At 36.8% G+C, this 17,244-nt stretch overlaps 1 protein-coding gene across 1 annotated transcript in view; it reads left to right on the forward strand.

Annotated features, from left to right (window-relative positions):
- Positions 1–17,244, forward strand: part of LOC109093744 (exocyst complex component 4) — a 99,159-nt gene that overhangs the window by 11,679 nt on the left and 70,236 nt on the right. The window contains exons 6-10 of the mRNA XM_042740256.1: positions 910–923; positions 1,486–1,715; positions 4,179–4,353; positions 13,499–13,644; positions 13,808–13,896. Of these exons, the coding sequence (XP_042596190.1) occupies positions 910–923; positions 1,486–1,715; positions 4,179–4,353; positions 13,499–13,644; positions 13,808–13,896 (654 nt within the window). The remainder of the gene's footprint in view (positions 1–909; positions 924–1,485; positions 1,716–4,178; positions 4,354–13,498; positions 13,645–13,807; positions 13,897–17,244) is intronic.

Raw genomic sequence — 17,244 nt, forward strand, 5'->3', positions numbered from 1 at the left:
CTGTCCCGTCCGACTGTCTGTCTCTGTCCATCCGTTCTGTCTGTCTCGTCCATCTGTCTATCTGTCTGTCTGTCTCTGTCTGTCCATCCGTCCTCCGTTCCATCTGTCTGTCTGTCCGTCCGTCCATCTATCTCTCTGTCTGTCGTCTGTCCTGTCTATCTCTGTCTCTGTCTGTCTGTCTGTCTGTCTGTCTCTGTCCATCCGTCTATCTGTCTGTCTGTCCGTCCGTCCGTCCATCTATCTCTCTGTCTGTCTGTCTGTCTGTCTCTGTCCATCCGTCTATCTATCTGTCTGTCCGTCCGTCCGTCCCTCTCTCTCTCTGTCTGTCTGTCTGACTGTCTGTCGTCTGTCTGTCGTCTGTCTGTCTCTCTCTCTGTCTGTCTGTCTGTCTGTCTGTCTCTGTCCGTCCGTCCGTCCGTCCGTCCTTCCATCCGTCTAATAGATTGCATCCATCCATCCATCCATCCGTCTATCCGTCTGTCTATTTTTATATTTTTCTGTCTGTTTGTCTGTCTGTCTTTCACTTTAGACGATCACTCACCCTTTAAGTGTTATTTGCTCTGATTTTGCTAAATAAGGTAGAAAAGTCTCTAATTCACCGGACTATAGAGTAATTCTCGCGCTAGCTGCAGTTTTCTTGACGAAATGCTCGCAATTATTGCTGTCGCAGTGCTTTATGTGTGATAGGGTGACGCCATCAGACAACATTTCCCCTGCTGCGGAAGACGATTCCCTTTTGTCACCTATTTTGTCTAATGGCCTTTTGCACATCATTTGTCGGAGGTAATTGTAGTAATTATTTAGCGAGCTACAGTTGGGGGAGAGAAAAGAACAAAAACCTGAGCCCATTAACTTGCCATAAATATTAAAATAATTTTAAACAGTCATTGGATTGGATGGTATTAGCAGACAGAAAAATAAGCGCTTCACTGTACGATCACTCTTATTGAGCAGGTGAATATGGAGAGGTGCGTATTTCAGGTTTATTTAAGGATTGTACCAATGCTATGATGAGAATGGAGGAAATTATTATAAAATTATGAAGTGTGGCCCTGAAACATTGTGAAAAATAACTTTAAATGTATTTAAATTCCAGGCACTGTTGGTTCAAGTGATCCTATTGTAGATTTTCTCTATATTACTGTTACTTTACATTAATATTACTAACCTTTTTACCTGTAAAAGCTCTCTGAGGGAAATGGCATTATAAATAAATGTAATAACATTAACATCTTAACACATTGTCAGTACATATTCATATTTATTCATATATTCAAATTGGAATGTACATTAGTGACCTTTTAATAGTTATGTAATATTTAATGATTTAACAATTAGCAAACCATATCATAAAGTTTTACTACCATCTGTTTGCTGTGAAGGATGCACGTATATTTATGTAGGTGGTCCATAAACAGTTCAGTCCATTCATATATTGTTATAGTGTTCTTGAAGTACATCATTTTTTTTTCAGCACTTCATCAGCTGCAGGAAATGAGAGAGGACTTGGACGTGGACCCAGAGGAGAACAGCGCGGAGTTCATGGGGATCCTGATCAAAGCTCTGGCCAAACTCAAGAAGATCCCAGAAACCATTAAAGCCATCATGGAGCGTCTGGAGCCTGAGCTCAAGCAGATCCTCAAGAGATCCACCACTCAGATCGCTGACCACGCCTACCAGAGAGGAGAGAACCTGGCACAGGACAACCAGCCCAGGTAAATGCTAATGGAAAGATGGGGCAGTCTGCAATGAGTATCCATAATCACAGTCATACACCAAAATAATTGCTTGCATTTCTTTACAAATGAACGTGAGTCTGAAATTCATGTTTTGTTTTGTCAAGACATGAAAAAACATTTACGACAAGAACTTACGAATCTAAGGAGATTTGTCTTTATGAAAATCATAGTTTCTGCATATTTTAGACCAACTATTCTTTTTATCTCCTGCAATATGCACAGGCATATTTTAGACCAACTATTCTTTTTATCTCCTGCAATATGCACAGCCTTACTGAAGAGTTGCTCAGTTGCTTGAAGCATCCATAGTTTTTACTTTGCAATTCTTTTAAAGTGATATACTTCCTAATGCAGCTACATAATGAAAGGTCAGATTGGATTTTATCAGCTGGCTCTTGAAGATTATTAAAACAAATTTATTCACAAAAACACACACACAAAAATAACCAAAAGGAAAAAAAACATATAAAATAAAATGGGTCATCATTTATTACATCATTCTCAAATGATGTAGGAATAAAAAACTGACAATGACAGTCACATCAGATGCAGTTCTCCCTCTTGCAGTGATTTTGTTTTTTAAGGGAAGCACTTTGGAAGGCATTTTCACTCAAGTGTGATTGGTTTCCGTTGTTTTCCTTCTTTATTGCGCTCTCTCTCACTCTCTCACTTTACCCGATGATGGCTTGCTGGATCAATGCTCTCATTTGTCATATGGCATTCATACCTCCCTCATTTCCAGAAATGGTGTAATCCATAAAAGCGAGTGGCAGCCAGTGTCTGCTTAAGCATCGGCTCTGACAGAGAAAAACAAAAGCAAGGAAATAAAAGACAGATAATGAAAGCTGTTAAAGAAACGCTCTTTACCCAAGGCAAGAATGAACTCTCAGTCACTTATTTTTCCACAGCCATTCTCTGGGATTTAATGTTTGCCCTCCACTCTTTTTTTTTTGGATGTGAGCTTCTAGTGTGCGAAAAAATATCCACTGACTTTTCATTTGGGACTTTTAATGAAATAAACGGGGGCTTTTCTTTGAAAGCAGTGACGATTATGATGGAAACTTTAGTAATATAAGAAAAATTCATTATTAAAAATTCATTACTAATGTTTCATACAGTTCAAACACAATAAACTAAAATAACTAAAATAATTTAAACAATATAAACATGAGACCACTCAAATAACCTGAGTGAATATAAGGTTGTATTTTAACCATAGAGCAATTTCAGTGTTTACTTGTGTCTGTGCTAACGTGAAAGTTGAGGTAGGGCTCCGTTTCTATGGAAACCTCAACAGAAGGTGCTTTACAGTTCACAGTGAAACGTATGTCTTACATATTTTCATAACCAGGCGTGATGTGACAAAGATTGTATTGACAAGCTATTTTTTTTTTTAAGTGAAACAATCTTGAGTCAATCAGAAGTTATTTGTTACATTATACATAGATAGGTGGTATAGGAAATGGACCAATGAGATTTTATAATCATATATAAAATTACAAATTAATTAATAAATAATTAATACAACACACACACCAACCAACAATTCACACAAATACAACAAACAACCAACAAATCCTTTACCACTTGTGTGTAAGTGGATAGTGTGCTTTGGGTTGGCTTTCTGTAGTGTTTGTATGAAAAAGTGTCGTCCTGTGTAATGTGTGTTTACATGAGTCTTAAGTCAAGGGTCATATCCTGTCCTTTGTAAATCAGGTTTAACTTGTGTTATCATGCACCGTCTCTCAGGTGAACATCCATCATCTTCCTGTCGTCCAGCACCCAACAATCTTAATACCCTACATCATGCTGTCACCTCCAACCTCTTCATTTCCCCTTACCAGTGTTTTACTGGGACGAATGAGTAAACTCCACAAAAGTCAGACAGATGTGTGTCCTCCTAGAGGACCCAGAGAGTTTGACAGATGCTGCTAATTGTTGTTGGTGAACAGCTGCCGCTGCTCAACAGGGAGATTGTGTCAGCACCCTGCTGCTGTCATGTTCATTAGTAACAGAGAATGGTCTGCTTTTTGGCTCTGTTTTGGTGATATAGAGGGATTTCTGTCAGCCAGACTGACTGCAATGGTGGCTTTGTCTTGGAAAGCGTCTAGAATAGGAGTTTTCAAACCACAAAGGATAGTTGGGGGTTCTGTAAACAAACAGACAAACAAAAAAGGTTAGAAAATGTGTATTTTAGGGCTGTTAACATGTCAACTCAAAATTTGAATGAACTCTAATTCTAATAATTAATATGATTAATGAAATATTTTAACACATTTGATACCGTTATCATTTCATTGCCCATCTGAAAACTGGTCAGAAATCAAGAAATTGATTGTGATTGTTTTATTCTATTGATAGTCCTAGTGTTTTAATATATCCATTTTTAAGTGCTCTCTCTCTCTCTCACTCTCTCTCTCTCTCTCTCGCCCTCTTCAGGTTGTTGCTGGAACTGCTTGAGCTGTTGTTTGATAAGTTGAATGCCGTGGCCCAGGCTCACAGTGTGGTTCTCAGTCACCTACAGCAGATTATCATCTCTCCCAATGGAGCCCAGGAAGGGATCAAACTCTATGAGCAGGCTGATGTCTATGCCAAGATCCAAACCGTCCTACAGGTCAGTCCCTAAAGAGTCATTCATCAAAGCAGATCCAGGAAACTGGATGATATATTTGGAATCTGAAATTTTGCAGTGAAATATACACAATATGTAAAAGTGGATTTTGCTAGAGGCTATTTTGACCACCTAGCAATACCCTAGCCATCACATAGTAATGTATTAAAAAACAATTGAAAGCACCTTCTTTAACTTATAATTCATAGCAACTCCTTTCAGTCTTTCAGGCTGCTATTCAAGGTTACTTCTACAGGTAACTGTCTAGTTAATTACTTACAAACAGAACGTTATTAGCTAATTCTTGTGACTCTTCTGTTAAGGCGGTAAAAGTTTGGTATCTCATCCCAAGTGTCATGTTTAATTGGAGTGTGTTAATGGGAAAATGTTGACTTTTTAGTGTGTGTTTTGAGGCCGGTGAGATTGCCAGCTGTTCATGTAACCTTTGAGAATCTCTCAAGAGGCCCAACATTCAGTGTCTGTTTGTGTGTTTGAAAAGCACCTGCTGCAGGTTTTTATCTCATGTGATTCATATGTTTGCACTTCTGTTTTGTTGTTTTTGGTTTTTTTTTTTTTTTTTTTTTTTTTTTTTTTTTGGTTTTTGTTTTTTGTTTTTTGTTTTGTTTTGTTTTGTGCTTTTTGTTTTTAGCAATTGCGCAATTCGTTTTCAGAGTTAAACCAGTCTTGTTTGATTCAAGTGGCAATTTAGATTCACTAGATTCCAAAGATCAATGTGACAATCTCACATCATATCTGATTTTCCCTCGTAATTGTAACCATAAATGGAGAATAGTTCTTTTCGCATCTATCTAGAATTATTTTCACAAGCGATTTTAAACAGATGGTAAAACTCAAAGACAGTGTAAAAAATGAGACCTCATAACCTACTCATGTCCATATTATTCTCTGCATTCACTGTTTTTCTTCCCTTAATGTATTCCATCTCTTTACATTCTCTCTGTCTCCCTGATTCTCATTCCGTGTGTGCTCTTTCAAAGCATTGTTTATCAGCTGCATGCTAGAGAGGATCCAGTCATAGAAACAGGCGTCAGGAAAAGGAGAGATGGGAGTGGAGGTGCAACTGGGGAATGAGTAAATGGGTTTGTCATCACTCCATCAAACAGGCTGAAGAGTCAAACTGTGACCTTGTACTTTCCTCCTGTCTTTTTTTAACTCCTCCTTTCAAAGCAGTCTGCAGAGAGTGGTAACGAAAGAACATGCTTGGCCCTGCCAACTGTTGCTAAGGCCCCGCTGAGCTCTTTGCAGACCCTAAGTAGCAAGACGCATCTTTCCGCGAGGTGACTACAGAAGTCAAAATATGTATTTAACTGCAGTGTGATGAAGGGTTTGACTGTGTGCGCATGTACTGCCTCTTTTTTGCCATTTATTAGCACAAGCACCTCACACTCTAGCCAACAAAACTGTAATGCCAACAACAGATTATTGACATAGTTTGACAAAATCAACAGTAAATATGCTGTTCAAAAGTTTGGGGTTGTTAAGATATTTATGCTCACCAATTCTTAATATAAAAAAATCAACATTAAAAATATGCATTTAAAAACACCGAGGTTGTTAAAATTTAAAATAACCATTTGAAATAACTGTTGTTATTACAATTTAAAATAACTGTTTGAAATAACTGTTTTCTATTTTAATTTATTCTTGTGGTTTTGAAATAACTGTTTTCTATTTTAATTTATTCTTGTGGTGGCAAAGCTGAATTTTGAGCAGCAGTCTTCAGTGTCACATGAAACTTCAGAAATCATTCTAATATGCTGATTTGGTTTAGTTGTGCTGCTTAATAATTGTGTGGAAATCGTGTTGACATATAATGGCTTTACTGTCACTTTTGATCAATTTAATGCATTATTACTGAATAATAAAAAAAAGTATTTCTTTAACAATAAATCTTACTGTTCCCCTGACTTTGGAACAGTATGGTGTATTGCATGACCAATGCAGTTTGATTCATAAGGAAGTGTTCTTACAGCTCTGTCATCCTGGCTTTGCTGAAATATCTGGTATTAAGTGTTCAGTGTGCTTCCCTGCTCAAGCGGGCTGGTTGCCAGGGGCTGCGGTGTCTCCTGTGGTCACGGTGTGAGATAATGTAATCTCTTGTTGAGAATCTTCATTAAGGTAGATGAGGTTTTCCTAATCATTTGTGTTTTCTCTCTTTTGATCCCATCTCTTCTTCCCTTCTCCTGACTGCAACAGCATTCACTCAATACAAACCAACAAACAAAACCAAAGAACATACCCCCCCACATCAAATAAAATACTAAATTCAATATTCACTTTTTTTTTTTTTTGTTCTCATACTGTGACACTTGAGTTCTGGTATCAGGTGTGACTTACGTTAACTTCAGTCTCTAGTGTCAATGATGGTCCTGTTCTCATGCACTGATGCACCTGATGTTCTTTTTTGGGGTTACCTTCACGATAACCTCTTGTTCTCTTAGGTGTAAATGAGACCCCTGTACACCCTTGTCTTTCTGTCTTAATATCGTACTTCTGTTCCCAAGTTTTCTCTGTTCCTGTGGGAAACAGGAATCACATTGACCTTTCCATTACACTGAAGACACGAAGGCCATGGACAGATGGACCTGAGAGACATGTTATAATCTTTAGTTCTTTCAGTTCCTGGCTCTTTGAACTGTGGCTCGGACATTTTTGAAGACAGGAGAGCAAAAGTCTGAGAGTTTCAGAATCCATATTGAGCTTGTAAACCAAGAGTTTACTGTTTCTGTCATCCCAGTAAATTTGGTATTAATATAGAATAGATATTTGATTTTAATTTACAATTTTTTTTTTTTTTTTTTTTTGTGAATCTGAATCTGAATTTTTGATTATTAATTATTGCTATGTTTTGATGTTTTCTTAAAGTAAACTTCTTACTCCCAGTAGATATTAGAATTTATATTGAACAGATCTTTGAGTTTGCTTTTTGACATTGATGAGATTTATTTATTTATTTATTTATTTATTTTTATTCAAGATTGATTTTTATTTAAGTGGCTGTTGATTGGATCTTAATTATTAATTATTGGTATATTTATTTTGTAATACCAATTATAATAAAATAATTTATATCATTAATGAAAAATAAATATACCAGTGATAAATAATTAGGATCCAGTCAACATCCACTTAAAAAAATAAAAAAAAAATTAATAGAAAATATATATATAGTCCTGCTCGAATATCCCTCATCAGAGAGCCGTGCAAGGCTTTGTATCCCTTTGTTATGAAGATGATGGCACTCGTTGTAATCTCCATCTTCATGTTGTATTACTGTTCCTCCTCCTAAGTCTCACGGTCTTGAGCCCAGGAATGATGGGTAAGAGGGTGAGGGGAACAAGAGCGTGAATGGGGGAAAAAAGAAAGGAAATTACAAACTTTCCACTTTGACAACTTGTTTAGATTTAGTGGGAGCCACACAGCCTCAGAGTAATTGGATTATACAGTATAAGTGAGGCGTTTCATGCCCTGACAGTTTAGTCTGGCAGCGGAGGGAGAGGCAAAGTGCTTCTGTTTCATGTCGGCGAGATAGACAGACACGTGGCCTCTAAATGAGCTGTTGTGTACCAGTCTAAATGATCTATTGTAATTGGCCACGGCTTGCATATCGCTTGTGGATTTGAAAGATTTCCGCCACAGGGTTAATGATCATAACAGTTCATTTCCATGTTTTAAAATCTAATGTCCCCCCCGCCCCCCAGGCTTTATGGTCGAGATATGCTGGTTGTTTTGAAAAGCGCCACTCTTATGTTCATTAATTTCGACAGTAATTATGCATTCTTTTGTGATGTGCATCTCTGTAATAGCAGCGCCTGTAGTGGACCGTACTGAGGATCGCTGATGAGAATGCTAATGACCCAGTCGTAACAAGATGCTGCTCCAAGCACTGACCTCTCAGTGCGATATGTTATATCTACATTGAACTAGAATATATCAGAAGTGCTGAATACAATGGAGGATGAGGGCTAGAAAATGCTCAGTGAGGCTTTTGAATCCATAGTCTCTACAGTGTGTCACTGATGAGGTCAGCTTGTGTTTTTAAAGAAAGGTTATTGGCTCTCTGGAGGGAAGGGATTATTTTCCCATGTCTTAAACTTGAACAAATGTGTTCTTTTAACGCAGAGGCTCACACTCATTTTTTGTGTTTTACTAAAACACAATAAAAAAATTTTTTGTGAGATTTAAAAATATTTCTCAAAATTTGTCATACATGCACCCAGTTAAAAAAAAAAAAACACTTTAGAAATGGTCATGTTTTGGTGTCAGACTCCTTCTTGGAAACCGTGTAACGAGAGGAAACTGCGTATTCTTCATAATCTCGAAGGGTTGACGAGAGGCAGGAAGCTTTGTTTATTTCCCTCCTTTCTTAAAGCACTCTGCAAACGTCTATCATCAGAGAGCAGGTGCTCACCTGCACATCCTTCAACACTGTTTTTCTTCTTTAATTAGCTTGATTTGCGGCTAATAGAGGGGATGAGTGCTGCTTTTCACTGTTGATTAAATTAAGAATGTGTCCTCAAAAACAAGGGGCTGGGTTTCAGATCAACTCTTGGTTTTCCATACACATCGAAAGACGTCGCTAAACTTTGTGATGGTTTTGAGCCGGAAGGAAACAGAATTGTTGTGGGATACGCATTCGTGCACATCACAAATCCAGCCAGTGTGCTCTGTGTTTATTATCTGGTGTGAAAAGCCATTTGCTGTTTCTCACAGGAACATGTTTCCCAAGACCATTTTCAAGCTGGTCTTTTCTTGGAAGAGGCCATGAATATTGATTTTTCCCTTCTGTTAAAACAACCTAGTCTTTAAGCCCCCAATAAAGAAGAGGGCCTGTGAAATGAACGTCCGGAAATGGAAGAGTTCAGAATGTGTCCATTACGTTACTTCTGCTCAAAGTGCTGATTTTATTTTGTATTTGTCCTCCCTTTTTTCTCAGAAAAAGTCATTTGGAGATCATTTTTCCTGAGAAAAGTCATTGACAATCTTTTGTTTACTACGAATTTACCAAATATTTTCAGAACCTTCTAGTCATTTTGACCCATCACCCTTAGTGTATGTTTGCAGAGGTTTTTCTCCATGAAGACACAGATTGGTGTTTAAATTAGCTACCCTCTCAACATGACACTGGCTATAAGACTTCACAGTGATGTTAAACAGGTCTTTTGTTATTTTGTGTCCATCCATGGGCGGCATAAATCGTAAGTGGGCCGCTCTTTGTCTCTGTTTGCTGCGGCGTTTTTAAAAGCTCCTGCTGGAGATCATCAGTTTGTTCTGCATGTTTTATTGCCAGACTCATTCGAGGGTTCGTTGTGTTGTTGGCTGAGCTGCCTCTGTTGTTTCCACCTACTTGTTTGGTGTTTTAAAATGGACACAGCACTGCTGCTGCCCACGCTTCATCTCTGTTGTTACGAAAAACGAAGGCTGTTCTAATAAGCCGCATTATAATGGGGACGAAGGCACTTCTGATGAGGCATGAGGCGTTTTAGTGAAAGTGACCTTGCTGGCTGTGGTGGTGGTATAATGAGTTCTGTCTTCAAGTTTTCCTGCCTTCATCTTCCTGTATTTTTTTCTTTTGAACATCTTGCAAAAAATATTTTCATGCACTTACAGTACACACAAACCATGAAGGATAAATTCATGCTAAAGCATAATAAAACTAGGGATGCACCGGTTGACCGGCCATAAATCGGAACCGGCCGGTTTTTGGGTTTTGTTAATAACCAAATAACGCGATCGGCATCGGCCGGTTTTTGTGTATTTTTGGCCGATTTTCCGGAAAAACTCCGCTCTGCGTGCACAGAGTTGATCATTCGCTCTTCAACGAAATCTGTGCGCAGGACAAGCCGTTCGGCACTGAAAGAGCATGTGAGGCACAGATAGCAGGGTAAGCGAAAGCCGCTGGTATACTAATTTATTAGCATACTTTTATCAAAGACCTTATTTATGACCAAATTTAAAAAACTAAAACAAATACTGAATGCTGATTAAGAAACACTCTCTTCTGAATGTGTGTTGATTGTGGTGTTGCCTTTAAGAATCAGATGGTTACAGTTAATCTTTTCATTTAAAGGCCGGTTCTATGTAGTTCAACCCAATTCAAAAAAAAAGATAAATGGTCTGTACATCTCTGTTGTGACTGAATGTAGGTTACTTACTAAAAGTTACTGCCGTTAATTTCAGGATTAGCCAAAAGCCAGTTTGGCCTATTAAATACCAAATAAACATTTGTTTATGTATATTCCTTCCTCTTCTTGTTTTGTTGCTTAATTACAAAGAAATCGGTATCGAATCGGCCAGTTTGCTTGTAAAAAATCGGTTATCGGAATGTATGCTTGTAAAAAAATCGGTATCGGAATCGGCAGTTTGCTTGTAAAAAAGATAGAAGGAATCGGATTTTGCTGAAAAAATCGAATCGGAATCGGAATCGGCCATGTACGGATAAAAAAAACCACACCACCACTAACAAAAAAAATTAAAAAAAATTACCAAAAAATTATTGAGGATACGGATAAAAAACGGATCACAACTTTGAAAAAAATTGTTATTAAATTAAAAAAAATAAAATAATAGCAGCATCCACTGAAAAAAAGATTTGAAAAATAAAAAACTTTCACTAAAAAATAAAAAAAATTAATTAAAAAAAAAAAAATAAAATAATTAAAACAATTAATTTCAGATGTATTTTTTAAATTAACTCCTATGTTCACCTTTGACATTATTGTCATATTGCGATGGAAGAAAACTATTTTCATGATTTTCATCTTTTGAACATTGCTGTGGTTATTGTAGGATTTGTTTTGAAGTACAGTTATTTATAATAATAATAATAATAATAATAATAATAATAATAATAATAATAATAATACCACTAATTCAACTACTAATAATAGTATTATTATTATTATTTTTATTATTATTATTATTATTATTTTTATTGAACAATAGCTATACCTTTAAACAAACAAAAAAAGGACTTGATTTTTGTTTATTGTTTCTGAAATATCTTATTTCTGGACTTTGACATTTAAGTTTTATTTTATTTATTTTTTTAATATCTTCTTATTTCTTTGACCTTATCTTTTTATTCTTTTAATTGTATACATTTGTATTTTTTATGCCAGTGCCAAAGACAAATTTCTGCTCTATGGCACATTGAATGGATAATAAAGCATTAAGTAAATAAAGTAAGCTCCGTATGAAGGGGACTTGAAAATGCACTGCATTGTACTGAAGGTATTCTGTTATTTCCTTTGCGGTGATGGATTTGCTGACTTATCACTTCCTAATCTCTCTTGTACATCTCTCTCCATCTGTCCCCTTCCTGTGTTTGCTGTTTTCATCATGAAATCTCTCTCTCTCTCTTTCTTTCTCCCACCATCCATTCATCCTCCATGGCTGATTGCCTTAAAAGTTCTGTGTTCCCTTCTCCGAGGTCACTGAAGTGGGTCCAAACTCCTTCATCAGGCAAACGTTGGCATTTAATTAAGTTGAGGGTCTACATGTGAGACCCGCTCCATCACTGGATCACTGGATCACTGGATCAGATGGGCATTAGTAATTAATAATCTGACAGGAATGTAACGGGCTGGCCGGATTGGACTTGCCCGTGGGTTGAGGAATGGCTGTTGATGAGGCTTCCCCTCATTCTCTATCTCTGTTTAATTATGCTTTTATCAGTCAGATGTAGTTCCAGCTGTCCTTTCCTAATTCCATCTTCACTTTGGACTGTTTTGCAGCTGGGATTTAGAAATAGACCAAGCAAATTGCTTCACTAAATTACGGATCCATTGGAAAATGGCTTGCTAATTTGTGGGAAAGTTTACTTGAACTTCTTTTTCAGTCCTCTCGCAGCAGTTTGAACCTCCCTTAATGGTTATGGATAGTGTTGAATGGGATATTCATGAACTCAGATGTGCAGTTTTAATCAGAGTTAATGGGATTTTGCTGGCGGACATGGCAGGCGTTCGAAGTTACACAGACAGCCAGGAAAGATGGGCCAGAGACAGACCTAGAAACAGATGCAGTTAAGTCATTCTAGACTAGAGGTACACATAACCTAGCTACATATTTTAGAAAATGTGTTTTAGAGCTTTCAGAGTTAATGTTATGAACAATATTTTGTGTGTAAATCTCTATACAAACAAATCTGAACTGAGTTGAAAAAGTGTTTCTTCAGGTTTATACACTACAGTTCAAAAGTTCGGGTTCAGCATGATTTTTTTTTTTCTTTTAAGAAATTATTATTAATTAATAGAAAGTATTTTTTATTCAACAAGGATGCATTAAACTGATCAGAAGTGGCAGTAAAGACTTTTACATGTTACAAATAAATGCAGTTCTGTTCATCAAAGAATAATGAAAAAAAAATGAATTGAAACTGAACTTTTGAAAATGAATGAATCACAGTTCCACAAAAATATTAACTGTTTTCAACACTGATGATAACGAGAAATTTCTTCATCACCAAAAAATCACAACATAATAATTACTTACGACATAACATGACACATCTAAAATATTAATATCTATATATTTAAAATAAATATATTAAAATAGAAATAAGTTAATTTAAATAGTAGTTATATTTCACACACATATTAAATTTTTTTCAGTATTTTTCTGTTTTAATTAAATAAATCCAGCTTTAGGGAACTAAGAGACTTCTTTCAAAAACAACCCCAAACTTTTGAATGTTAGTGTATATTTATATCATTAATCTAATAGTGGGGAGAAAACCGCATGCTGTCAAGGTAATACAGAGTAATAAATATTAAATTTTCTTACACTATAAATGATTCTGTATATGCATTAAAATATACAGCTGCCTTAATATTTAAAAAAGGAGTCTTTTCACAAGTGAATCATCACATTTGGGTATCCTTGGCATCAGAAAGTTTGAAAAATCCTTGGATTAATCGACCATCCCATCTCTTTTCTAAACCGGTTTACTTGTGTTTGCAAAGTGAAGTGCCAGCAAGTGCACTAATAAACTGTCCACCACTAGCTGTTTAGCACATCTAGTAGAACAGCTACTTAAAGTGTCTAAAAGTGAAATGAATTTGGATGTTTACTGTAAGGGTAATGTATGACTGAATAAACATTAAAAATTGCTCTTATGCTCTCTCAGATGCTGCTGATGGACTACCTGGATGTCAAAAATACCCGTAGCGCTGCAGAGCCTTCTGTCCAGCTGTCCTACGCCAGCACCGGCGGAGACTTCGGAGCGTTCTTCGCCAAGAAGAAACCTGTCCGACCTAAACAGTCTTTATTCAAGTAAGTTTTATCAAGACAAGCACCACACGCATAGACTGGGTTAAGTGCCACATGATGGGAAACCATTTTTACTTGCTCTTGGGTTTACAATTCACATTAGATTTCAGGTTAACTCCCTTGACTTGCTTTCCTACGTAACCTTTGACAACATTTTTTTTTGCAGGTTTGAGTCTTCTTCTCATGCCATTAGCATGAGTGCGTACCTGCGGGAGCAGCGGCGAGAACTCTACAGCAAAAGCGGGGAGTTGCAAGGTGAGCAAGGGGAAGGGGGAAGCTGAATGAAGGGGCAGAGAGTACAGCAGGGGACGGCAGGTGCAGTGTGAATAGGATGATGATGGAGAGGAGGCCCTGAAGTCATCAGGTTGAAGAGTCGCTTAGCTATGTATCGTTCACCTGTTAGAGCTGCTTCTTTTGTTCAGCGTCTTTGTGCTACACACACCGTGCTGGATTGAGACAGACATGCCAGAGAGCATCTCTTTCTCTCCCCTCTTCTCTCACTCTTCAAAATGACCTTGCAGTTTCAATCAGCGGTGCTTGACAGTTGTGTGTCCCGTCTTGTTTTTCTTTTCCCTTTTTTTCTTCAAGCAATCCCTGTGAGACACACACTCTGAAATGATTGAGAAGGAGCACAAGGTGTTAAGAAAAGAGAAGTGAAGGACTCATAGAGGGAGAGAGGTGGGAGGCAGATGCTTCTCACACCATTCAGAAGTAGAAACTGTTTTTTTTTTTTTTTTTTGGCAAAAAAGTTTCATGCTCCTTCATTTCAAGCTTCAAGTTTAAAAAATGGAAATAAATCACAAGAAATTCGCTCTGCTTTTCTTCTTCTATAAGCTTTTGTGTCTCTGTTTTTAAAGGAATAGTTCACAAAAATATATACACTTATTTATTTTACATTTTATTTATTTCTCTGTGTCTTTTCTTTCTTTTATTTATTTATTTATACACATTTTATTTCTTATTTCTTAGTATGCTGTTTGCATATACTGTATATCAGGGGCAATTTCCTCCGTGGTGGCAAGGGAGGCAGTGAAAAACTCAATGAGAAAAAAATTTGTAGTACTAAAATAAAACAGCGCCAATATTGGAAAAGATAACATTAAAAAGGTTTAAATCATATATATTTAAAAGGATTTAAATCATATTTATATATATATATATATATATATATATATCTATATATATATATATATAAATTATATATATATATATATATATATATATATATAATGAATGAAGAATGTGGCAGGTTTGATACAACATGAGGGTGAGTAAATATTGATTTTATAATAGATTTTAAAATTATATATTTTTTTTAATAGTAATTTTTCTAATAGTAAACTATCCCTTTAAAGGTGTTGCTTAGGTATTCAGTATTCCTGGTGTGTGTCAGCTTTGCAAGTGTACCAACTGAAGTTTTCTCTTCGTCAAGCTGTTTAAGTACGATTTCAGTTGATAGCGAACCGCCAATCACCGCCGAATCATCAGTCTCAGAAAAAGAGCAAGATGAATGTGACGATTAACATTACATAAGGAAGTAAATAAACTGATTAACATTACGATTTCAGTAAGCGAACGCCAATCACCGCAGAATCGTCAGTCTCACAAAAAAGATTCAAATGCTTTAGAATTCTAAGACTCTCATGGTGTTCCTTCAAATGCTTTAGAAGTGAAAAAAAGAGAATATTTGATTCGTTGAGCACCACCAAATAGGAGATGAGATTTCCACTGTTCAATTGTGCCGTCACAATACAGGCACAGTGTCTTTAGCCTGAAAGGACGAGAGGAGATTGAAGGGATGAAATAATTTAACAGACGGAATAAGTCAACTTGGTAGAGGGAGGGAGGAGAGAGTTGAAAGTCATTGTTTCATTATGTGGGCAGAGGGGCCATTCATGGGTTTCTTAAGGAATAAATTAGAAAAATGACAATAATATGTATTGAAGCCGACACAGGAATGTTCCGTATTTTAATTAAGTTTGCAACCACACAGACATTCGGGAATAAAGCATTAGGGCTGGTAGATGGTCTGACCTGACTGAACGGTTGTAAAAAATATTTAAAAGTCATTAAATAATCCATAAATAAGCAGATCCTGCAGTTAGTATAATGACCTCTCAGAACAACCTTCACTGCCTTTTAATATATTTTAGCATGTCACATATACACAGGCATTTCATATAATATCATATTTTTGACGCAGTCCAGTCACTGTGCAAGGCTAAACGGTAAAGATGTTTAAACATCTGTACCTTTGCAGTGCCATTTTTGCCAATATTGTCTCAAGTTCATGATCTATTAGCAACTCACTACACCGCTTTCCAGTAACATAGAATGGTAAAATTCCTCAATGTGCTGTAAATAAAACAGTACTTCACCAGTCTTGGAGCAAAACGGCTTTGTCAGAGTTGCATGAGACTGCAATTACGTGCGAGTGCGATGTCATGTGGAACGTCTCTCAGTGAGTGTGTGTGTGTGTTTGTCGTTTTAAAACCGCGTTCAGAACCTCTGTAGCTTAATTACAGCTTTCTCTCCTCCAGCACGACTCCTACAGATCAATTAATCCTCAGCTTCCTTCTGAAGAGTTCATTATTGCTTCAGTGCTCTCCTCTTTCATTCTCTCTGGGCTTTTGCATATTTCTCAGACAGGTATAGTAGAGAATAAGTGGGTAAAGTTGGGGGGTATGGAATTGGACATGTTGCAGACTGAATTTGAACTTGCCGCACTCATATGTGCACCAAGGCTCATATGAAAAGTTTCACCACCTACTCTCTATTTTTTAGGGTTTTGCATATTTTTTTGATTAATATAGTGGACAGTGAGAGGAAAACAAAAGGTAAAGTGAAAGATGAATGGGTTCAAAGCATGTTGTAGGCTAAACTTGATCTTGCAGCACTTGAACACTTATTCTCTTTCTGCTTCTACTCTCCATTTTTCATGCTTTTCCATAATATTTTAGTTGGGTATAGTGGAGAATGAGTGGAAAATTATAGGAAAAGTCAGCAGAAATGGGATTGTAGCATGTTGCAGACTGAACTCGAACCTGCTGCACTTTTATATGAACCATGTCTCATACAACCTTGCACAATCTCTCAATTTTTGGGGGCTTTTGCAAATTTTTGTTGTTGTTTGTTTTTATGTGATTGGAGCATGTTGCAGGCTTAACTTGAACTTGCATTTCATGCATCAAGGCCCAAATGACCTCTTTCACTCCATACTCTTTGTGCAGAAAAGTACAATAAAAAACTGACCACGATTGTTTTGTTTTTTTAAAACATGTTTCTGGCTAAACTTGAACTTGCAGCACTTAGGTTTTTTAGACATAAGTTTTAGACAGGTATAGTGGACATTATAGTGAGTGGAAAATTATTTAAAAAAAATGAGCAAGAATGGGATTTGAGCATGTTGCAGATTTAACTCAAACTTTACTTTCTTGTATGTGCACCAAGGCTCAAAGTCTTTCTCCCCCCACTTTCTTCATTTTCCTGGCTTTTGCATGACTTTGTAGACAGTTATAGTGGAGAATAAGAGGATAATGCAACCTTATAATGGAATCAGAGCATGTTGCAAGCAGAATTCAAACTTGCATTTCCCATATGAGC

The sequence above is a fragment of the Cyprinus carpio genome, chromosome A4 (assembly GCF_018340385.1).
Source record: "Cyprinus carpio isolate SPL01 chromosome A4, ASM1834038v1, whole genome shotgun sequence".
NCBI lineage: Eukaryota > Metazoa > Chordata > Actinopteri > Cypriniformes > Cyprinidae > Cyprinus > Cyprinus carpio.